At 38.8% G+C, this 25,478-nt stretch overlaps 1 protein-coding gene across 2 annotated transcripts in view; it reads left to right on the forward strand.

Annotated features, from left to right (window-relative positions):
* Positions 1–25,478, forward strand: part of LOC136857740 (nuclear pore complex protein Nup214) — a 232,325-nt gene that overhangs the window by 145,344 nt on the left and 61,503 nt on the right. For both annotated transcript variants that reach the window (XM_067136629.2, XM_067136630.2), the window contains exon 11: positions 22,351–22,703. In XM_067136629.2, the coding sequence (XP_066992730.2) occupies positions 22,351–22,703 (353 nt within the window). The remainder of the gene's footprint in view (positions 1–22,350; positions 22,704–25,478) is intronic.

Below are 25,478 nucleotides of genomic sequence, written 5' to 3' on the forward strand. Positions count from 1 at the left end.
TTGTACACTCCGCCCTGTAAGTGCAGGAGATGTGGTAAACTCTGCGAGAGATACCATGTACTAATGTGTAAATTGAGGACAGAATCCCCAAGGTTTTTCTGTACAAAAGTTTAATATTTGGTATTCATGCACATTGTGCACAATTAAATATTTATTAATTCCATAGCATTATTGTTTGTCCCTTTCCTTGTAAACAGCTGTTCAGTTCTCGCGGTGAAGTATGACTGACAGTTATGTAAACTAAAGATATCTACGAAATGTCACTGTAATATTTGTCCCAAATGGAATATAATAATTGCTTTTACACAAAGTCTAAAATCTGCAGTAAATTAAGAAATAGTACGAAATATTTTACTTGCAGAGAATAATATGGATACATACTTTACTACCTTACAACTATTTTTTCTGCTATGTCGCAGCGCTTCTGTATGTGTTTTGTTTGTCTAACACTTTCATGTGTGATGTCGTTGCTCACTCAAGTTGTTTGAATTAAGTGTCGTTTTCTTCATGTAGCTCATTCGTTTTTTGCCGTAACTCATTCATTAAGTGATATATTTATTGGTCCAGGGATCATGCTATTTTGCTGTTTGAATTGCCCGCGCTAGTCATATGGACAAAGATAATGAGAATTCACAGACATAGCACTTCCATTCGGCGGTGCTAGCCCTGGACCTCAAAAAAGTAACAAAGAGACGGCACGAGCAGCGGAATACAACATAAGGGAGTCCTGTCTACAGACTGTAAGTATGTATACACATTTCTCTAGATATTTCTCTAGTAACTACGGTATTTCTTAATTTACCACAGATTTTTCACTTTATTTGTGTAAAAGTAATTATTATGTTCCATATGGGACAAATATTACAGTGACATTTCGTAGATAGCATTCGTCTACATAACCATGACTGACAACAGCTACAGTGTTCGCAAGTATAACCCTTTTGACCTTCTACTAGAGTCGACCCCCTGTTATAGTTTCTTCATAAATATTCCCATAAATGAAGACATGCTTCATAGTTTTGTTCGTTTGAAATCATGTTCCCCACCTATACTCAAAGTGAAAGAACTGATCAACAGAGGGTTTAATGCCTCAGTAGAATGGAGACAGGAATGGAACAGTGTAGCTTTGAAGGAGTGGCAGTCTCTGTTTAATACCCAACATCCACCAGGAGGTTTTGATCTGCCACGTAAAACGTGGGTTGCCCTTGACAGGGTATGGATCAGCCATGGGGGATGTGGTTCACTGCTGTATAAATGGGGCATGAGAACTTCACTTGACTGTGACTGTGGTGGGGGAAAAACAGAGTATCCGGCATATTGTTACCGAATGTCGTAACAGGGCGTACTTTAGTTCTCTGGAAGACTTTGCTCAAGTTTCTAGAGTGGCTATAGAGTGGCTGGACAATTTAGATATAAAACTTTGAATATTTCAGGTGCCCAGTTGTTTGTTTTCCTTTTTAGATTGTTACAACCCAAACTGTCATTTCTGTCATTTTATTTTATTTTATATATATATTGTGCCCTTTTAAGGCACCAAATGCGGTGATCTCTTCTCTCTTCTATGCGCCGGCTGCTCCTGTAATAAATGACATATAAAATCATACTCACCGCTGCATGTAGACTCTTCTTTCTCAGTTGTGCCCGTTCGATATCCCCGGATAGGCCATCCGCTGATGTGGAGTGAGGGAATGAAAAGAAGGGGTAAACTAACTAAAATGACGGTACCCAAGACTGAATTAAAGTGAAAATAAAAGACTAATTTATTCAAATAAAATGCAAAGTGCTGAAATGAACGTAAATTGAACTAGAGAAAAAGTGTAAACAAAGGAAAATAAATGACTAATAAAATATTAAAGATTGAAGGTCTGCCTTCCAAAACAATCATGAACTGCCTCACATAAACTGACTGAAGGTCAAACACCTTAATTAACTATCCCAGACTATCTTGACATTGTCTTCAAGTTGAATAAAATGACACTGTATAAACTCTGGTCTGAACGACCACCTTCTTGAGATACAAAAATATATAATAGAGAAACCATCTCTCAAATAAATTAATGAATTTAAAATAGTTGACTCACAAAAGTAAATTAAATTCTGTTACGTCGATCAATTCACTGACTTATAAGAGTTATTAAATGTTTAACACATGTTGCTCATTTGGGAAAAAAATGCCCAAATTCAAATCATCTTGGACTGCGCTAAGCAAGTGTATCACTTAAGGAAATAATTCTTAGAAAACAGAACAAAACAACCATGAACATCACTTCATTTCCTACATAACCGTCGTCTCATTCAAATACCTCATGATTAAACAAAATTAATAATCGACACATTACTCTGAGTGTATCCAACCACTCATCTACGTTAGACTCCACTTGCTTGCCTGTGATAGACTGGACTCTTAAAATAAAACAAAATTAGGCCAAGTGCCTGATGTTAACATTATCGAATGACAGCGATCTTTGTACATTAAAATTTCTATTGACTTTGCCGCCAACTGCATTTTATTATAAATTCATATTTGTGGTATCACCACTAGATGGAGGCAGATACCATCTTATTTACCAGTTCTTGCGGCAGGTTTATACAATTGGTTTATTTAAAGATCGCCTCATTTCAAAATAAAAAAAAAATGTAGTGGATTTTAAAAGAAAGTTTGGTAATTACTTGGCTGCCTGGTATGAGCATACCACTACTATTTCGACTGTGACATAATCGATGACCTCTAGATCTAACCTCTAACATCTTATTTACATCATTACATTAATTAACGGAGAAACACTGCTCCGATCAAAAAATACAGAAATCAAAACAAACTAGCCTAGCTACACTTATCTATTTACAACCAATCAAATATAAATAATTCACATGCGCTTGCGTCCTACAAATACGGTAAAAGTTACAAACAGAAAGAAAGACAAAAACAACTGGATCCCACCATCGCGGCCTACTGGAAATTAATAAGGATAGAAATGCGCAAAACAAACTCGGCGTTACCAGAAAAATATACCCCGCTGCGAGTAGCAAAATATTGCGAATTTGACGGCAATCTCAAAATTTCAGACGACAAATGTCTGGAAATAATATTATTTAACCTTGATGGAAAATTTTACTGTAATATCAAGTCATCCGTGACTACATAAATATTCGAAACACATTGACTCGTCGCTCCGTTCACAATGTACACTGGCTAGCATTATTTATCGAGCATCTATTCTCCCTGGAATTATTTAACAAATGCAGGCTCCTGCCTGTAGTATCATAACCCATGTCGTAACACATTTAACGCACGTGGTTAAATTCTTCATTTCACACTTCTTATTTATTCATTTATTCGCGACGTCATTTTTATTCATATTCTCACAGTACGGCCTCGCTCGTACCCGGCGGGCAAAAATATCTGTCGTGCACATTACGACTTCTCATGTAAATTCAAGACATGGTTCAACTATCATATTTCCATCATCAACGTAGATCATCAGGGATATTAAATCTAGCTCAAACTCTCGATCATTCACTGTTAACACATCACAAAATCACAGAGCTGACTCATCAATGGCGCTCATTGTTACTATAAAAAAAAAAGACTGACGAGATTGCCTCTCAAAACACAAATGTTGAAACGTGCGCAACCGCAACTACAGAAATAAATATTCGCGTCTACCCAAGAATCGTCGCAAAATACGCGGGATAAATACAAATCGAAACCGGTCATCTGAAGGATGATTCCGCCACATAAAACAAACTGAAATGCGCAAAACGGCAAAATAAACATTGAAGAAAAACATCGCGGCGGTGTCCATAACATCAAAAACTCCAACAAAGAAAAATATGACTCAAAAAAACCATCGATCTAAAATCATGATGAACAATAAAAAATCAACTGGCATTACACTCGTAGATCAAAACAATAGCTGCCTAACTGTCAAAATGACATCCTACAGAAAATCAACCATAAACACGCAGACAAACATCTACTTAAAACAAAGAACACAAAAAATAAGCCTATCTGAAAGTGCAACATTAACATAATTATTATTATTATTATTATTATTATTATTATTATTATTATTATTATTATTATTCCTAGTAGTATTATAAACTGTGAATTATTTACAACTCTACCTAGTACTCTAAACTACACTGATCATCGATTTTGCCACGGTACTACATATTATTTACATGATTTAATTATGCTCATACCTGTATGGTGGAAGCAGGTCAGTTCACCCATCGGCCCCCGTCATGGTGGAAATTAGAATTCCATCTTCAGGTTGATGTGGTATTCCAGATTTTTATTACACACGCAAATTTGACACATTCTTGCCATGCCGTGACACACGATTATATTAGCATAAAAAAAACACTCGCATTTCTCTCACTCCCGTGAAAGTTTAGAAGATGCCGCTGCAGCCTCCTGCTTGCTGTGTAGATGAAGGTCGCCTCGCTTCCTACCTGCAAACACCTGCTGGCCTTCCTTCGCTCCCTCAGCTTTGTTTACCTTCAGCTTATAGTACGTTCACCTTACTGGGACATAACTTTCCCCTCAAGGTTTGCCATTGCGGCATCCATTGAATAAAGTCAATCACCTTCCCGTCTGTATTACTAGTCTCTGCCCATAAACATCTCGCTTGCCAAACAGTTTGTAGAATGGTAGAAACAAGCTAAAAATGCAATTTATGTTGTGGAGAAAATCTTATACTGATCTCACATGTAACACTCCCCACTGGTTAGAAATGTTTTTATGTAAACCTGCTGGACATAATATCATTTAAGTTGAAAGTGTAATTCTTCCCTACACTCCCTGCATTTCCAGTAAAAGTCTGTGAAAGTGTTCATTTCCTGAAATGCTATTCTCTCACGTAAATACAACAAGGCTTTCTAAATGCCTACAAGTGTCTAATCGCCTTCTTACCAGCCAAAATAAAACTGACTAAAATGCATTTTGCTGAACAGTCTGTCACTCTGTCAAAACGTAGATTCACTGAGAATACTGAAGTAACACTAAAAGTACTCAAGACAATAACTGAGAGTATTCAAAACAACTGTGAACTGAGAACTTTAGAAACACTTGAGAGTGACTCAAACACTGAGAATTCTAGAATACACGATTCAAAACACTGATAACTTGGAATGACTGAGAGTTCTGAAAACACACTGAGAGATAACTGAGAGTTACTCAAAACACACTGAGAAGTAACTGATAATAACTGAGAATAACTGAGAATAACTGATCCTCAAACACTGAGAATTGACTGAGAGTTACTCAAAACACAATGAGAGTTCGGCCCTGTGGTCGCTGGGTTTTATAAAATTTTCCCCCACCACCAGGAAAATAGTTCCGTGGAAGGGATGTGGCGTAATAATCTAGTCCTTGGGAGCGCTTTCTCGTACATCCGTAGGTTATGGTTCTCAAATTTTATACTCGAAACTTCCTAAATTCTGTCCGACTCACATGTGATATTGCGCCGCGGGAAATGATCATAGAATAATCCACACGATGATGCGCGTCATTGGTGTTATTTTCTTCCGGTGGATGGTCTCATTCATCCATGATGGCTCCTTCTCTTGGGTTCACTTACTCCTCCGTTTGAAGTTGAATTTTATTAATTAGGCACTGATTAATCACAGATTGGCACTGATAATTCACCAAATATTACAACGAAGTTAGGACACTGTTTTTCACTACCACCTCGGGCTTCAGATCGCGAGATACTGATAGTAGATCTCCCGGTATGACAACACATTCAAATTTAGAATATTCTGATTGGCTGAGACTTTCGCGCTCTTCCAAAACGTAGTACCTCCGCTTCCTCCCACGAATTGGCGGTTACAGTCGTTGGTCCTCTATTGTCCTAGCTAAATAGGTCAGGCTTCACCGCGTGCTTTCCTTGTGAGAGCGGACAGCAAGTGACCACTCCCAGGCGGTGTCATAAAATTTATTTGAAGGGTGGTTTACAATCTGGTCGTGTCTGGAGAAGAGTTTCGTGGATTCTCTCGCCGTCAGGCTGGCGCCAGAAAGTTCCTTTGTGACTGGTAGTTTCACAGCCTCACTGTGGTATCTCAATGTGAAATATTCAATTTTAATTAAGAATTAAATTAGGCAAATTCGCTTATGGGTGCAATGCCCCCTTACGCCGTTAGAAATCTTACGCGATAGTGGAAGATTTCTCAATTCAACCATGATATTTTAGACATACTTGCAGCCATAAGCGAATGTATACTTCTGACTATAAAGTATACCTCTGCTTATGTCTGAGTTTTTCTCTGATTTCTCTCTCTAAAAGTTTGTTCTCTTTCTCGAGGTCATCTGCAATCTGTTTCATGACTGCTAAGATCTCGGCTGCGTTCTGTTCGCATTCCGGACAATTCTCTTCTGTCTGTTGACCTGTCTCAAAATGACTGTCGTCTCCTGGGTGCGTTGATGGGGTTTCCTGGTCATCTTCTTCTTCTGCTTCGGTACACAGGTCATCATCATCATCTTCTTCTTCTGCTTCGGTACACGGGTCATCATCGTCATCTTCTTCTTCTGCTTCGGTACACGGGTCATCATCATCATCTTCTTCTTCTGTGCCGGAACTTGCGTCTTCTCCTGCGTTTGAGCTCCTTGGCTTTACCACGAGATTTACTTGAGCTGCGCCTGGTGCTATATTATATGTTCGAAGATTTGCTGCATTCATAATCACTTCATTCTCCCCATCTAAACTACTAATTTTATATGCATTGTTTTGCATATCCTGGACAATGCGGTAAGGACCGATGTACAATGGTGCGAATTTTGCATAATACTTCCTTTCAGGATCGGAGATGGCTGGTCTACGGATCAATACCATTTCACCTTCCCTTAATGGCTTGTGGAATTTTTTTTTACGAGCTCTCCTCAGCCTGCGGTCAGCTTGCTCTCTTAAGTGGTCTCGTACCTGCTGTATACATAGCTCCGGAGATAATTGGGGTTCAGGCGGACAATTGACGACTGGTCCCCACGGCCTGGCCGGTTGTAAGCCACTATGCACTGTGGCTGGGATTTTCGCTGTTGCTTCATGGACAGTATTATTTATGCAGTCAGTGATCAATGGGAGAATATCGACCCATCGCCAATGTTGTTCTGGGATATAAATTCTGCTGAATTTTGCGATGACTTTCATTACTCTTTCTGCCGGGTTCGACTCTGGGTGACGTGTTGAACTCAGAACATGCTGTATTCCTAATTGCCTTAAACCTGTTTTGAACTCAGCGGAGGTGAACTGTGTTCCGTGATCTGTCAGTAATTTTTCCGGTTTTCCCATGGCCGGAATTATTTCCCTATTAATGCATCTTAAAACTGACCTAGTATTGGCCTTTTGCATTGGAGAAAGGTTTGTAAATTTGGAAAATACATCCATGGTGACTAATATGAACTGATTTCCTCTCCGTGATTTCGGGATTTTTCCATAAATATCCATCGCGAATAACTCACGGGGCTTTGACGGTAGAATGGGAATTGGTTTCTGTTTTAAAAGGTAGGAGTTCGCCTTGACACGCTGGCAAGTGTCGCATGTAACTATTGCATCCCTGACAGTTTTCCTTAGGTCTTTCCAGGTGAAAGTTTCCTGAATTGTGGCAACGGTCTTATCAATACCTCCATGCCCAATAACACGGTGTACATGCCATATTAGCTCTTCCTGTAAATCTTTCGGGACGACAATCTTTAATTTAGTATGATCCTTATCTGCATATTTTAACAATTGATTATTTAACAATCTGTACTCTTGTGCGGCCTTGTGAATTTCGTCATAACGAGGGTCTCCTTGTTGAATTGCTCCTTGGAAATACTGGATAATCGGCTGTAAGATTGGATCAGCCTGTTGAAAGGTTGGTAACTGGCTCAGTCGGAGTAGTACATTTCGGTCTTCCTGGGTTAAGTCCACATAATTTACCTGCTCTTCACGTTTATTTGGGTTCCTACTTAAGGCGTCTGCTAGAATGTTTGCCTTGCCGGTACAGTGTTCAATGGTAAAATTAAATTGCTGCACGAACAGTGACCATCTAGTAATTCTGTCAGATGAAACAGCTGATTTTAACATGAACGTTAAAGCTTTATGGTCAGTTCTTATGACGATTGGAAATCCATAAATAACTTTCCGCCAGTGCTGTAGGGCTTGGACTATGGCTAGCATTTCCAGCTCTGTAGTTGTGTAGTTTCGTTCGTGCGACCTCAATTTTCTACTGTAAAAGCCTAAATAGTCCTTGGTTCTACATTCATTGTCCTGTTCCTGGAATAAGACTGCACCTATGCCCACTTTAGATGCGTCTGTCTGAAGGATAAATGGTCTGTTAAAATCAGGATACGCTAATCGTATGCTCCTGGCTAACAGTTCTTTAGTACTTGAGAACGCTGTCTCTGCTTCCTGTGTCCATTTCCATCTGTTATTCTTACATAGCAGGTCTTGTAGTGGTGCTACGACTTCGGTGAAATTTTTACAGTGTTCTCGAAAGAATTGACACATACCAAGGAATTGTCGGATATGTTTCACCTTGGTAGGCCTAGGGAAGTTACTTATCGCTTCTAACTTTACCGGATTTGGTCGGATTCCCTTGCCGTCTATCACGTGTCCTAGGAATAGGATTTCCGGCTGACAGAAGTGTGATTTCTTGATATTCACCTTGAATCCAGTTTCTATAAGGTTTTTAAACAGTTTACTTAAATTTTGGAGGTTTTCTTCAAAGGTTTTAGTTCCAATTATCATGTCATCGATGTACAAAGTAGTAACTGCTTTGACTTCGTCTGTTAGGTTCCTGTCAAGTGCCCGTATGAGAGCGCTGGAAGAGTTGCGTGTCCCGAACGGAAGTCTTTCAAAGACATAGGTCTGTTGATCAAACATAAACCCTGTTAGTAACTTCGACTTATCATGCAGAAGGATATGGTGAAAAGAACTGGTCAGGTCTACACCTGTGAAAACTTCCATGTCTCTAAATCGACGAATTGCGTCCTTAATAGGCATGGCTTGATCATTCTCCGGGATTAATTTGGAGTTTAATTGGCGAGCGTCGAGGCACAGCCTCAGGGAATTGTCGGCTTTCTTTACTATGACAAGGCTGTTCACGTACGGAGTAGGTCGCTTCGAGATGATCCCGTTTTCTTCCATTTGTTTGATAATTTGTTTGACCTCCTCGTGGTATTTCTCCGGCACTGGATACGGCTTACGTTTGTATGGTTCCCAGTCCAAAACATTGAAAGCATATGTAAAATTAGGGATAAGGCCTACTTTGGAATCGAACACGGCCTGATGTTCAATTAAGAAGGCTCTTAATTGATCTTTCTGTTCTTTCGTTCCTTTAAACTCTGCAACTTTGTCATTGATTAAATTTTCAATATCTTCTGCAGTATCAACCATAAAAATGTCGGTAAAAATCCCCTCATGGTCCAAAATATTTAACTGTTCATCCGCATGCTCGGCTCCTAAAATATCGTGGAAGTCTCCGTCAGTACTGTTATCTGCTTCGTCCTCATCAGTTTCCGGATTTATTGCCACCTTGTCATGACCTCCATTCCTTCGGAATCTCACCACGCCCCCTGCAAGGTCAATGACGGCATGTGTATCCCTTAGAAAATCAGCTCCAAGAATTACGTTGTAATTAACTCTGGCCATTATGATAAATGTATGACTGTAGGTTGAGCTCCCTATTGTCATCTCCAGGTATGTCTGGGACTTACAGGTAGTCACCCTGTCTGGCACAATCCCTTTTATTTTTACTGTCGAGACCGGGATCTCAGGTAGGCTCATTCTCTCTTTCAAATCATTAAACAGATTCCTCGAAATAATGCTGATACTCGCACCAGTATCTAAAAGTCCTAAAATGCTTGTTTCATTAATTTTGACTTTAATCACAGGTAGAGGTAAAATTTGTGGGCTCTCCTGCTTGAATTCATCACTTAATAAGTCCTCAGACTGCGCTATCCATGAATCTACCTTCGCTACTTCCCACTCTTCATTCTCAATGGTAAAATTTGTGGCTGAGTCAGTGTCTAATGGAGCTACTAATTCGAAATTGAAGTTTTTTTTTTCCTAGCACCGGTCCCCTCGTACGTCGGTGCATTCGGATTGAGCGGTCTGCGGTCCTCGCTTCCTCTCCTTCTTGTTTGCTGGAACTCAAGGCTTTCGGCCCCCGTGATATCCGGGTTCATGTCTTGGGATTCGATCGCCTGCTTCCACGGATCGCGCTGCTGTTTGTTACTCAGGTCATTGATGTATCGGCGCCCCTCTTGGTACCTTGGGTCCGAGTTCCTATCTCGCTGGTAATTCCTTCTCTCATTCCATCTCCTTTCAGGATCGCGATAGTAAGGCCTATCTCTTCCTGCATTTTCCCATCGCCTTCTGTCACGTGAGAGGTACCTCCTTTGGTATGGCTGCCTGTCTTGGTAGCGCGGTCGCCTGTCTGGGTAGTTATGTTTTCTAAACCACGGACGTTGGATTTCTTCCTCCTGGCGTCTCGTGTTCGTCTCTCGCCGCGGTACAGCGCCTGAATTCGGGCCGTTTACCTGCACATTGCCTCGTGCATTTTCACTGGTGGCATTAGCTAGGTAAGCCCTATGTTCCTGCGTTTGCCTGGTCACTCTCTGCGGTACGTTATTAGTGGATGTAGCGTCTAGCTCCCTTAATATAGCCTCAACTTGGGCTGGATCTTCGACCCTCGCTGTAATGAGCATTCTCTGCACGTCCGACGGAAATTGTTTGATTATCGTCTGAACGATCTCTGCGTCTGACACTGGAGAATCTAATTGCCTAAGTTTGACGAGCTGTGTTAGGAAAAAGTCTAAGTATCGTGTTGGCTGTGTCGACATGTACTTGCGAGTGTACAAGTCCATCCTGAGTGCTTGTTGTGTGGATAAGGACCAGTACCTTTCGAGGAAAGCCTTCTCGAAATCTGCGAACGTCTTAAAAGTATCTACGAAACCGTAGTACCAGGTCTTTGCCTGTCCTTCGAGATATTTCTCTACTATGCGTAGTTTCTTTTCTTCAGGGGCTTTAATGTCTTGGAAATATTGCTTCAATTCCCTAAGATAGACTTTTGGTGTTATTTGTGACGTTCCACTGAATTTCTTCGGTTGGTCGTCACTCGTACGCACGATGTTTATGATTTGCGTGGAAGCTTCAGTTCTTTGCGTACTTTCGGGCATTGTCCTTTCCATGTTAAATACCTGGGTTATTGGCTCGCTCTGTGTCGGCTCGTGCTGCGGCTGCATCCTAATTTCTCTGGCTATCTGGGACTCGGCTTGTTTATCTACTAACATTTTGACCAAGGTCGACAAGTTTTCGCTCTGGGTCTTAATTGCCTGGATTTTTCCCTCTATGACCTCGTTAACTTCCTGTCTTACTGACTGCTCGCTGAGTGTAATCGCACCCTCAGTCTCTGCTATCTTTTCTGTCAGTTCGGTTAACCTCTTTGTAATATCCTGGGTCTCCGACTTTAAGGTCATGATTTCGTGGCTCGTTTTCTCCTGGGTCTCTCCAATCTGTACGCATACTTTATTCATCTCTTTTCTAGTCTCATCCTCAATTTTATCTATACGCTCTTCCAAGAGTATGATACCTCGAGCTAAATCCGTGCCTTGATCTTGCACCATTACCCTGGTTTCCCTCATGCTTTCCTCAACAGTCGCGCTGTGGCTGTCTAACTGCTCTTGTATCTGTGCTTGTGCATCGGCTAACTTCTTTATCTCTTCCATCGTCTCCTGCCTGTTTGCATTACACGCCTGCATGAGTTTATCCTGGTTTTCCCGTAACTCTTTTTTCAATTCGACCTGGCTTTTCATGAATTTCTCCTCGAGCTTTATCTCATACTGTTTAAATTCTTCCAAGACCTGCCCGTGTACTGCCTCTACTTTATTCGCAAGTTCGGCTTGGCTACTCTCAATCTTATTTACAAGTTCTACCTGGCTGGATTTCAATTCGCCTTGTGTGTTTTTTAACTCGTTAGCTAATTCTGTTTGGCTACTTTCTACCTTGTTTACAAGTTCAGTAGCTAATTCTGTTTGGCTAGTTTCTATCTTATTCGACAGTTCGGCCTGACTTGATTTCAACTCACTGGTTGTTACACTTAAATCGTTAATGGTTTTAATCAACCTGTCCCACTGCTCCTGGCTAATCGACATTTTATATGCTGAGAGAATACGACTGAGACCATCAGGTTCCCCAACATACTTCCAATACATGCAAGACACAGTAATCACCAATACAAAACAATTTTATCCTAAACTTGGATAAAATTATACAAACATATCATTTATAATTAATACCACTACTTGTCAAACAGTTTATCACAGCATTCATATTTATCAACACTCAGTAAATCTATGTTCATGGCTGTTAGTCTGGGTACAAAATAAATAAAATGTAAAACGCACAGTCCCGGGGATAAGCAAATCTAGCCCCTAAAGGTGGGCGACACGCTTTTCACTCCTCACTCCGGCCCCTGTGCCCTTTTAAGGCACCAAATGCGGTGATCTCTTCTCTCTTCTATGCGCCGGCTGCTCCTGTAATAAATGACATATAAAATCATACTCACCGCTGCATGTAGACTCTTCTTTCTCAGTTGTGCCCGTTCGATATCCCCGGATAGGCCATCCGCTGATGTGGAGTGAGGGAATGAAAAGAAGGGGTAAACTAACTAAAATGACGGTACCCAAGACTGAATTAAAGTGAAAATAAAAGACTAATTTATTCAAATAAAATGCAAAGTGCTGAAATGAACGTAAATTGAACTAGAGAAAAAGTGTAAACAAAGGAAAATAAATGACTAATAAAATATTAAAGATTGAAGGTCTGCCTTCCAAAACAATCATGAACTGCCTCACATAAACTGACTGAAGGTCAAACACCTTAATTAACTATCCCAGACTATCTTGACATTGTCTTCAAGTTGAATAAAATGACACTGTATAAACTCTGGTCTGAACGACCACCTTCTTGAGATACAAAAATATATAATAGAGAAACCATCTCTCAAATAAATTAATGAATTTAAAATAGTTGACTCACAAAAGTAAATTAAATTCTGTTACGTCGATCAATTCACTGACTTATAAGAGTTATTAAATGTTTAACACATGTTGCTCATTTGGGAAAAAAATGCCCAAATTCAAATCATCTTGGACTGCGCTAAGCAAGTGTATCACTTAAGGAAATAATTCTTAGAAAACAGAACAAAACAACCATGAACATCACTTCATTTCCTACATAACCGTCGTCTCATTCAAATACCTCATGATTAAACAAAATTAATAATCGACACATTACTCTGAGTGTATCCAACCACTCATCTACGTTAGACTCCACTTGCTTGCCTGTGATAGACTGGACTCTTAAAATAAAACAAAATTAGGCCAAGTGCCTGATGTTAACATTATCGAATGACAGCGATCTTTGTACATTAAAATTTCTATTGACTTTGCCGCCAACTGCATTTTATTATAAATTCATATTTGTGGTATCACCACTAGATGGAGGCAGATACCATCTTATTTACCAGTTCTTGCGGCAGGTTTATACAATTGGTTTATTTAAAGATCGCCTCATTTCAAAATAATAAAAAAATGTAGTGGATTTTAAAAGAAAGTTTGGTAATTACTTGGCTGCCTGGTATGAGCATACCACTACTATTTCGACTGTGACATAATCGATGACCTCTAGATCTAACCTCTAACATCTTATTTACATCATTACATTAATTAACGGAGAAACACTGCTCCGATCAAAAAATACAGAAATCAAAACAAACTAGCCTAGCTACACTTATCTATTTACAACCAATCAAATATAAATAATTCACATGCGCTTGCGTCCTACAAATACGGTAAAAGTTACAAACAGAAAGAAAGACAAAAACAACTGGATCCCACCATCGCGGCCTACTGGAAATTAATAAGGATAGAAATGCGCAAAACAAACTCGGCGTTACCAGAAAAATATACCCCGCTGCGAGTAGCAAAATATTGCGAATTTGACGGCAATCTCAAAATTTCAGACGACAAATGTCTGGAAATAATATTATTTAACCTTGATGGAAAATTTTACTGTAATATCAAGTCATCCGTGACTACATAAATATTCGAAACACATTGACTCGTCGCTCCGTTCACAATGTACACTGGCTAGCATTATTTATCGAGCATCTATTCTCCCTGGAATTATTTAACAAATGCAGGCTCCTGCCTGTAGTATCATAACCCATGTCGTAACACATTTAACGCACGTGGTTAAATTCTTCATTTCACACTTCTTATTTATTCATTTATTCGCGACGTCATTTTTATTCATATTCTCACAGTACGGCCTCGCTCGTACCCGGCGGGCAAAAATATCTGTCGTGCACATTACGACTTCTCATGTAAATTCAAGACATGGTTCAACTATCATATTTCCATCATCAACGTAGATCATCAGGGATATTAAATCTAGCTCAAACTCTCGATCATTCACTGTTAACACATCACAAAATCACAGAGCTGACTCATCAATGGCGCTCATTGTTACTATAAAAAAAAAAGACTGACGAGATTGCCTCTCAAAACACAAATGTTGAAACGTGCGCAACCGCAACTACAGAAATAAATATTCGCGTCTACCCAAGAATCGTCGCAAAATACGCGGGATAAATACAAATCGAAACCGGTCATCTGAAGGATGATTCCGCCACATAAAACAAACTGAAATGCGCAAAACGGCAAAATAAACATTGAAGAAAAACATCGCGGCGGTGTCCATAACATCAAAAACTCCAACAAAGAAAAATATGACTCAAAAAAACCATCGATCTAAAATCATGATGAACAATAAAAAATCAACTGGCATTACACTCGTAGATCAAAACAATAGCTGCCTAACTGTCAAAATGACATCCTACAGAAAATCAACCATAAACACGCAGACAAACATCTACTTAAAACAAAGAACACAAAAAATAAGCCTATCTGAAAGTGCAACATTAACATAATTATTATTATTATTATTATTATTATTATTATTATTATTATTATTATTATTATTATTATTCCTAGTAGTATTATAAACTGTGAATTATTTACAACTCTACCTAGTACTCTAAACTACACTGATCATCGATTTTGCCACGGTACTACATATTATTTACATGATTTAATTATGCTCATACCTGTATGGTGGAAGCAGGTCAGTTCACCCATCGGCCCCCGTCATGGTGGAAATTAGAATTCCATCTTCAGGTTGATGTGGTATTCCAGATTTTTATTACACACGCAAATTTGACACATTCTTGCCATGCCGTGACACACGATTATATTAGCATAAAAAAAACACTCGCATTTCTCTCACTCCCGTGAAAGTTTAGAAGATGCCGCTGCAGCCTCCTGCTTGCTGTGTAGATGAAGGTCGCCTCGCTTCCTACCTGCAAACACCTGCTGGCCTTCCTTCGCTCCCTCAGCTTTGTTTACCTTCAGCTTATAGTACGTTCACCTTACTGGGACATAACTTTCCCCTCAAGGTTTGCCATTGCGGCATCCATTGAATAAAGTCAATCACCTTCCCGTCTGTATTACTAGTCTCTGCCCATAAACATCTCGCTTGCCAAACAGTTTGTAGAATGGTAGAAACAAGCTAAAAATGCAATTTATGTTGTGGAGAAAATCTTATACTGATCTCACATGTAACACTCCCCACTGGTTAGAAATGTTTTTATGTAAACCTGCTGGACATAATATCATTTAAGTTGAAAGTGTAATTCTTCCCTACACTCCCTGCATTTCCAGTAAAAGTCTGTGAAAGTGTTCATTTCCTGAAATGCTATTCTCTCACGTAAATACAACAAGGCTTTCTAAATGCCTACAAGTGTCTAATCGCCTTCTTACCAGCCAAAATAAAACTGACTAAAATGCATTTTGCTGAACAGTCTGTCACTCTGTCAAAACGTAGATTCACTGAGAATACTGAAGTAACACTAAAAGTACTCAAGACAATAACTGAGAGTATTCAAAACAACTGTGAACTGAGAACTTTAGAAACACTTGAGAGTGACTCAAACACTGAGAATTCTAGAATACACGATTCAAAACACTGATAACTTGGAATGACTGAGAGTTCTGAAAACACACTGAGAGATAACTGAGAGTTACTCAAAACACACTGAGAAGTAACTGATAATAACTGAGAATAACTGAGAATAACTGATCCTCAAACACTGAGAATTGACTGAGAGTTACTCAAAACACAATGAGAGTTCGGCCCTGTGGTCGCTGGGTTTTATAAAATTTTCCCCCACCACCAGGAAAATAGTTCCGTGGAAGGGATGTGGCGTAATAATCTAGTCCTTGGGAGCGCTTTCTCGTACATCCGTAGGTTATGGTTCTCAAATTTTATACTCGAAACTTCCTAAATTCTGTCCGACTCACATGTGATATTGCGCCGCGGGAAATGATCATAGAATAATCCACACGATGATGCGCGTCATTGGTGTTATTTTCTTCCGGTGGATGGTCTCATTCATCCATGATGGCTCCTTCTCTTGGGTTCACTTACTCCTCCGTTTGAAGTTGAATTTTATTAATTAGGCACTGATTAATCACAGATTGGCACTGATAATTCACCAAATATTACAACGAAGTTAGGACACTGTTTTTCACTACCACCTCGGGCTTCAGATCGCGAGATACTGATAGTAGATCTCCCGGTATGACAACACATTCAAATTTAGAATATTCTGATTGGCTGAGACTTTCGCGCTCTTCCAAAACGTAGTACCTCCGCTTCCTCCCACGAATTGGCGGTTACAGTCGTTGGTCCTCTATTGTCCTAGCTAAATAGGTCAGGCTTCACCGCGTGCTTTCCTTGTGAGAGCGGACAGCAAGTGACCACTCCCAGGCGGTGTCATAAAATTTATTTGAAGGGTGGTTTACAATCTGGTCGTGTCTGGAGAAGAGTTTCGTGGATTCTCTCGCCGTCAGGCTGGCGCCAGAAAGTTCCTTTGTGACTGGTAGTTTCACAGCCTCACTGTGGTATCTCAATGTGAAATATTCAATTTTAATTAAGAATTAAATTAGGCAAATTCGCTTATGGGTGCAATATATTGTGTAATTTGCCATAAGTTAAATAAAATAAATAAGTACAAGTTACTACCATATTTACTGCAGCAAACAGAGAGAGCTTGTTGTCTTAATATTGTATGTTTCTTTACATGCGTGGTCTTTCAGTTCCAGCTTTATTTTTTAAACTTATTGTATGTGATCTGTATCCTCATCCTATTATAAATTTTTATGACTTTTACTGCCTTCGCTCCATATAAATTTCAAACTCTTTAGTCACTTGAAAAATATTTTAATTGTTGGCAGCCATATTGGATTCCCTGAGAAGCAGCTCTTGTATCTGTGCAAAATACCTGTGATTAATAGAATTGAATGTTAACATTCCTAGTTTTCAATTGGGAAGTAGGTAAAATATGCAATAATGTTTGTTTTAAGAATTATTCTGTGTGTGTGTGTGGTATATTTAGAATATGTAGTAGATCATTGTTTTTAGTGTATGCAAATTTATATAGGATTTTATCTATAGGTTAAGGGAGGGCATTAAACAGTTAAATTAGGCTAGTAATAATTGAAAATAATGATCTTATTCTTTTGAGAAGAGTAGTTTTAAAAAAAAATCAGTGATGGCAATCCTTAGACACAAGTTATTTAAAAGAGGGTATGTTGACAGAGGCCTGAACAAAAATGACAAGCAGAATATCTTCCATAAATATTATTAAAACATTACATAATACGTTACACACAACATTTTTTACTGGGGCAATGCGCTTTATCATGTCTGTTGTTACATATTTCATGAAATCTACAGTAGACTGTGTAGCTCCTTGCCTTATGGAATGAATGAATGAATGAATGATTGAAGATATGCAGGATTTAATATGACATAGCCATAATTTGTTAATTAGGTACTCATACTGTTGATCCAGGGCTCATGTTGTCTCTCTTTTTTTTTTGAAACGATTATCAGCTTTTAAGATAGAAGTATCAGAGTATCAAATTTTACCAATAATAATGTGTGGGCTACCCAAAAGTTGAGTTAACAGTTGATTGGGGTTGTGGTATCGGATTCTAGTGGTATGAATTAGGAATTAGAACAGAAATAATGAAAGAAAAAGAAAGAAAAACGCGCTTATGAGTAAAACGGTTGAGAGAGAGTAGTGTAACTGTAATCTTAAAAGACGGGGAAAGCCAAAATTATTTGAAGGTTCAATACTTTGGTGCCTATAAATATATGTCCAACCCTTGTGCCATTTCTCTACCGGGTTGGGTATGAAGTGAGATGAATCTTCATAGTGAATTTTTACAACAGAATCAAATAATATCAGTTATTACCTAGAAATAACAAATCAAGATGTGCCTATGTATCTACCAGGAAGTTAACTTTCTATGCCAGTACTGAAAAGATTTTGTAGATATTTATGATTTTTAGGAGATGTTTAATATGAAAGGGTAATGTATCTCAGTATATGGGTTTTCGAAGCACTGACATACCCCACAATTCAGGTTTTTGCATGCTCATAAATGAACCCCATTATAAATTAATGTAGTGGCACATAATACATCATATTTAAAAAAATGGCTAAATCTTACATGAAAAAAGTGAAAAATCACAAAATCATACAATCTTTATAATTAATAAATTTTTTGTGTGGTATTTCACAAAACGTGGTGGTGGACACAGATGATTTTACAGTCTTTGCACTAATTTATGGTCCTTTGGTTCTCCTTTTGGGCTGATTTAGAGGTAGGGAACTGTTATCATTGAAATGAAAGAACAGTAGAATTGATATGAGCCCAGAAAATATAGGAGTGTGGATGAATGGATCAGTAGACCGGTATTCTGATACTTCTATGGTATGTTTGTGTACATGACCTTCAGCATAATTCCTAAAAATCAACACAGTCCTTGAACAATTACAAGTACATCAGCCCGTTTTTGCATTTAGGCTGAGAGAGGAGTTTTTGAATAATTATTTTCCACGAACTATGCATGATATATGTTTTGCGCCTCTCTGCAGATGGTGGTAGTAGTTCTTCTTCTTATTCTTCCTCCTCCCCCTCCTGCTCCTCCTTTCCCCTTATCCAGCTCCTGCTGGGTCTGGGTATTTATGGCACTTCTCCACCTTCCTCTCTCCTTCCACCATTCCTCTTCCATCATTTTGTCCCAGTCCAGGTTCCTAATGCACTCCTCGTTATTGAATCAATCCACATTGTTCTAGATCTTGCTCTTGCTCTCTTTCCCTTAAACTTCTCCATCTTTTTTGGTACTGTTTCCTCTTTACATGTTTACTCCTATCAATTCTCTCATTTAGGTTTTTCATTCCAACCTTCCTTCCTTCTTCATTTCTCGTGTCTTTCCTATCGTACTTCTTAGGTATTGAATTTCACTGACTTGAATTCTACTTTACTCCCTACGTGTCATTGCCCAATTCTCAGCTGCATAGGTCAATATGGGTGCATAATACATTTTGTAAGAGCCTCCGTGGCTCAGGTGGCAGTGCACCAGTCTCTCACCGCTGGGTTCCATGTGAGATTTGTGCTGGACAGATGGGTTTTTCTCCGGGTACTCCACTTTTCCCTGTAATATTTCATTCCAGCAACATTCTCCAATATCATTTCATTTCATCTGTCAGTCATTAATCATTGCCCCAGAGGAGTGCGACAGGCTTCGGCAGCCGGCACAATTCCTATCCTTGCCGCTAGATGGGGGCTTCATTCATTCCATTCCTGACCCGGTCGAATGACTGGAGACAGGCTGTGGATTTTGAATACATTTTGCACATTATCTCTTTACACTTCCTTGGTACTTCCTTATTCCAGACAAGGTTTCTTACACTCTGTTAGAATGCATTGCCCTGTGCACCCTCTTGCTAATCTCCATCTCCAGCCGTGTATTCTGCATTAATTCACTCCCCAGGTACAGTAGAATTCCATTAGTCCGGCATCCAACTGTCCGGAACGCCTGATGGTCCGGCACCATTCCAGGATTTTTTATGTTATCTCTTAATAATGATCTCTCGTTAACAGTCCGATGCATTATTTGTCGAAACCAATCGAAGTGTATTTTTTATTATTTCAAAATTAATAGTGCAAATGTATCTGATACAATCCATTTGTTATGCACTGACTTACTTAAATATCTCTATCTCTGGAAATATTCAGGCTATGTGCTATACTGAGTACTGGAAAGCTAACCATATGATAAAAAACAGATTTCAAAAATGTTTTGTATGGGCCATGATTAAAAACGGATGGGAACATGCCTTCAAAAACTGAAGCGGACAGAAGGAAAAGATAAGTTGTAGATTGAAATACTCTAAATGGTAAAGGAAGACTTACAGAAAAAAATATCGATGAACTCCGACATTATTATGGAATGGCAATAAGAAACAACACGTTTGAAAATAGGAGTGTGTTATTAAGTTATGATTGTGCCAATCAACATTTTACTGCAAAACGCCGTGTTACAGCTGTTTTCGCTGTACGCCTTAACCTATATCGTAGTAAGAGGTACCGCCCGATAGTCCGGCATTTTCAGTAATCCGGCACCGGGCCGGGCCCGAACGTATTGGACTGTCGGACTTCTACTGTATTTGAAACTGTCAACAATTTCAAGGCTTTGACCGCCAATTTTCACAATGACTTTCCCTTGTCTTTCTCCTTTTGATGTCACCATAGTCTTACTTTGCTTTTTTGCGCTTATTTCCATACCATACTTTTCAATTTTCTCATTCAGTACATCAAGTTGATCTTGTACTTCTTTGCTGTTTGTTCCCCAGACCACAATATTGTCTGCAAGTAGTAATAACTTCATCTCCCTATTCCCATATGCTTTCTTTGTCCCTTCTACAATTTTGTCCATAACCATTAGAAACAAAATAGGTGGCAGCACACTTCCCTGTCTTAGTCCAGTTTCATTTCTAAACTATTCTTTTTTTTCCAAACGGAGTCTTTACGCTGCTTACACAGTTTTGTTTTGTTTGTTTACATTGCTTGTACTATTTCCACAGTTCGTGTACCCAATCTCTTTTTGACCATTGTTTCCCTCACCTTCTCCCTAGGAACATTAATGTATGCCTTTGTTAGATGAATGAATGTCATGACCAGATCCTTTCCGTATTCCCTATTCTTTTCCATTAATTACCTCATGCTGGTTGGGTTCACTGTAGATCTTCCACTTCTAAAGCCATACTGTTCCTCTTGCAACTCTCCTACCTTCCTTCTCCTCCTCCCTTCTAAGATTGTTTCCAGTATTTTTGCCACTTGTGATAAGAGTGTGATTCCTTTATAGTTATAGTTATCACACACTTTTTTTTGTCCTCTTTCTTAAAGACTGGTATTATTAATCCCTTTCACCCGTGTTCTGGATCACATTTCTGTTTCCATATGCACTTTAACAATCTGTATACCCATTGTAGTCCAATAGGTCCAGCAGCCGTTATAATTTCTACACTTATTTCATCCATCCCTAGTGCCTTCCCCATTTTCATTTTATGAACTGCTAATTCCACCTCTAAAATCAGCATCCTCACTCAGGCTACATCATTCGTCAAAATTTCAAACACTACAAATATACTGGTAAAGTTGGAATGTAGAAATGTTAGAGCTCAGTAGTGATTAAAATCGTGATATGTTGGTCTTGATGAAAGTTCAAGGTTTTTATTTGACAGTAGGCTGATTCTATTTTTATTTCCAAAAGAAAGTTGCATGAAAAATTAACGCTTCGCAACCAGTTCTAATCGCATGCATAGCAAGTTGACAAAGGTTAATGTTTTTAAACAGCATTCGACAGAACACTCATTAAAACTACCCAGTCTCATTTAACATATATTTTTCTTATGATTATAGCAGAAGGTGTCGCTGTTTGGATGAAACATGTCCCATTTTATTTGGAAATTGTTATTCTGAAAAGAATAAAATGAAGTGTATTGTAAAGGGGGAAGTTTTTACCAAAAATTGCCATAACGCTTAAATATGGGCTTAAATATGAAATTTATTTCTTGCTGTGAAAGAGAATCAGGTGAAGCTGTAACACTAGCAAAAAAAAAACCTCCTTCCATTGGTGCCACATGTCAATGTATTTCTCATAATTTCTTAATTTGTGAACAATTAAATAATCACTGTTTTATTCATCTGTGGCTTAAATTTTTTGTCATTTTGTAGGTTGTCAAATTGAATGACAGATTCATGCAAAAGTAAAAGTAATCTTAATATTTTCCAAAGCATATGCAAATCGAAGAAGAAATGAGCTATTTCCTATTATAATTAATATTGCCCATCTCTTAAATTGGTATTGATTTTGATTTTATGTGTAGGTTGGCACTCCAGAAGAGAAAGCATTACTTCGTCAAAAAGCAGATAGGATGGCAGAGTTCTGTAGAGAACTTCGTGAAACAACACAAGCTCAGATCCAAGAGGTTTCTGCACTTATGGCAATGCAAGTAGAGGTGTTCTCTTGGGTGGAGGATGCTAAATCACGAGATCAACAGCTGAATAATCCACGCTATCTACAACTAGCTCAGGCTCAAGAACTGGATCCTATGAATGCGCGTTATCTTGCCAATATAAAGCACTTGGCATATTATGTTGAGAGCCAATTACAGCAAGTTAATGAGACTCTTGATTTGCAGTGGGTTCAGTTGGAGGAGTCTTGCAAAGAAAAGATCAAGTATGTATAATCATAATTAAAATGTATGCTAGGCTCTTGCATTTGTAGTGTATATCCTAAGGTAATGTTATAAAAGATGAATTGCAGTTTGAAACCTGCAAATTGTCTCATGAATTAGGAGATAAACTCATCTTACACTGGAGAAAGTATCATAGTATTTCATGGTTCATAAGAAATTGCATATTAAAAACAACCCAACATACTTCTTCATTATAGTATTATGCCTTTCAGCATTCAGTCTGCAAGCCTTTGTGAATTTACTAACCGTCGCCACAAATCTCCATGTGTAACTAGTTCTGTGGCCACGCTTAGTTCTATACCTCCTATTTTTAAACCGATAGAAACTGAATCTAACCATCGTCATCTTGGTCTCCCTCTACGTCTCTTACCCCTCCATAACAGAGTCCATTATTCTCCTTGGTAACCTATCCTCCTCCATTTGCCTCACATGACCCCCACCACTGAAGCCGGTTTACACATACTACTACATCCATCGAGTTCACTCCTAACTTACCCTTTCTCTCCTCATTTCGAGTACCCTCCTACCATTGTTCCCACCTGTTTGTACAGTGATCGTTCTTGCTATGTTCATGTCTGTTATTTCTAAAATGATAAGATATACTTAGTCCACCCAGCTTTCATTCCCGTAAAGCAAAGTTGGTCTGAAAATAGATCGATGTAAAGATAGTTTCATCCGGGAGCTGACTTCCTTCTTATAGAATATTGTTCATCGCAACTGAGAGTTTATTGCACTAGCTTTGCTGCACCTGATTCAATCTCACTTATTATACTACTATCCTGGGAGAAAACACATCCTAAATACTTGAAATTCCCTACCTGTTCTACCTTACATTCAATTCTCTTGGATTTCTTTCCTACTGACATCAGTTTAGTTTTGAAAAAGCTAATTTTCATACCATATTCATTGCACCTATCAAATTCCATGATATTAGACTGCAGACTTTCAGTACAATCCGCCATTAAGACTAAATCGTCAGCATAGGCCGAATTGCTTACTACATTTTAACCTAACTGAACCCCTCCCTGCCACCTAATGCCTTTCAGCAGATGATCCATGTAAACTATCAACAACAAAGGTAAAAGATTACAACCTTGTCTAACCCCTGTAAGTACCTTGATCCAAGAACTCATTCTACTGTCAATTCTCACTTCAGCCCAATTGTCAACAAAAATGCCTTTGATTGATTTTAATAATCTACTCTTAATCCCTTAGTCTCCCAGTACGGCGAACATTTTTTTCCCTTGATATATGCCTTTGCTGGTGAGATATAGTGTCTATGTCTTCTAGTATGGGCTAGAATGAATTTGTTACTTTCACTGCCCAGTCTTGTCAAAGGTCCGATATCCTAATTGTGGTAAAACCTTCAATAATTATATTTATTACAATAGATAAAATAATAGGAGTTACGAAGATCTATAAATTGTGTTAATATATTAATGTTTTGTGTCCCTGGACGTATAACATCCATATACTTACCCTGTTTATGTATTAGCATACTCAGTTTACGGTGAATAAGGTACCAGTGGACAGGATTTTTTAAGACTTGTGACGTAGCAATGGACGTATTAACACATAAAGACTTCCAGTATGGGGCCAAGAAACATCACCAATAGGTCATTGGTGAGAAACATGTATATATTCTTTGTAGATTGTTTAAAAAGAAAAGAGCAATTTTTTGGGGGGAATAAAAAAGATATTGCAAGTGCGAGAATAGAAAAGGACAATTGAAGAGAACAGTATATGTATCGTAGTGGCAATAAAGTTGTTATACAATGAAGCAAACATGTTCTCGTGTGATATTTTTCTTTTGGAAGAAAAAAAAAAAATTGCATATTGAGAACGATAAATTGGCAAGCATGACAGGACTTTCAAAACTCAGCGATGAAGATTGATCAAATGACCATGGTGATTTTATGGAAGGCGCTGGCATCCCGAGGTTTACTGATGGCTGGAAACAAGGCGGAGTTACAAGAGAGGCTGCGCCAGGATTTGATAGAAAACAAGGAGAACCCAGGCAGTTTCGACTTCGAAGTCACCTCGGAGAAGGAAACCAACGACCGGGTAAGCATTATGCTTGCACAACTTATACTTTGATCGAGACCCAGTCTAAAAACATCGAGACCCAATCTGAAAAACTCGAAGGGAAAATAGAGGCCCAGTCTCAAGAAATAAAGCGCCGAATCAGTTCCTGGGTCAAAGATCTGAAAGAAGATATTTCAAAAATTAATGACAGAATCAGCAGCATAGAATTAGATGTAGATAAAGTAATAAGTGATATGCACACCTTGGAAAACGAAGTCGAGGAGAAGATTGGAGAAATTGAGCGGAAATCCAAAAGTTTTAAAACTGAAGTAGGCCGGATATTTACAAAGTTTGAATCTGAGGTTAATAGAAAAATTTTAACCCTGGAGAAAAACATTTCTGCAGGCAGTGGTCAACCTAGCAGAGGTATAGACCTCCCCCTTGGGATACCGGTCGATCTCAGAGTAATCAAAGACAGCCTACCAGAATTTCATGGAAGACTCGAGGAGTGTCCTAAAGCATTTCTAAAGATATCGGAGTCTGTATGGAGCAGGGCAAATATACCTACGGAAATATACTTGCAAATTGTCAGCCAGCAGCTAAAAGCATCAGCAGGGACTTGGTGACAGAACATTAAAGGGCTCAGCTTCGACTGGGAGGAATTTAAGAAAGAATTCGTCCAGAGATTTGACTCGGAGTCTGTCCAAACTTCGGTACAAAAAAAAGTTCCA

The sequence above is a fragment of the Anabrus simplex genome, chromosome 1 (genome assembly GCF_040414725.1).
Source record: "Anabrus simplex isolate iqAnaSimp1 chromosome 1, ASM4041472v1, whole genome shotgun sequence".
Classification (NCBI taxonomy): Eukaryota; Metazoa; Arthropoda; class Insecta; order Orthoptera; family Tettigoniidae; genus Anabrus; species Anabrus simplex.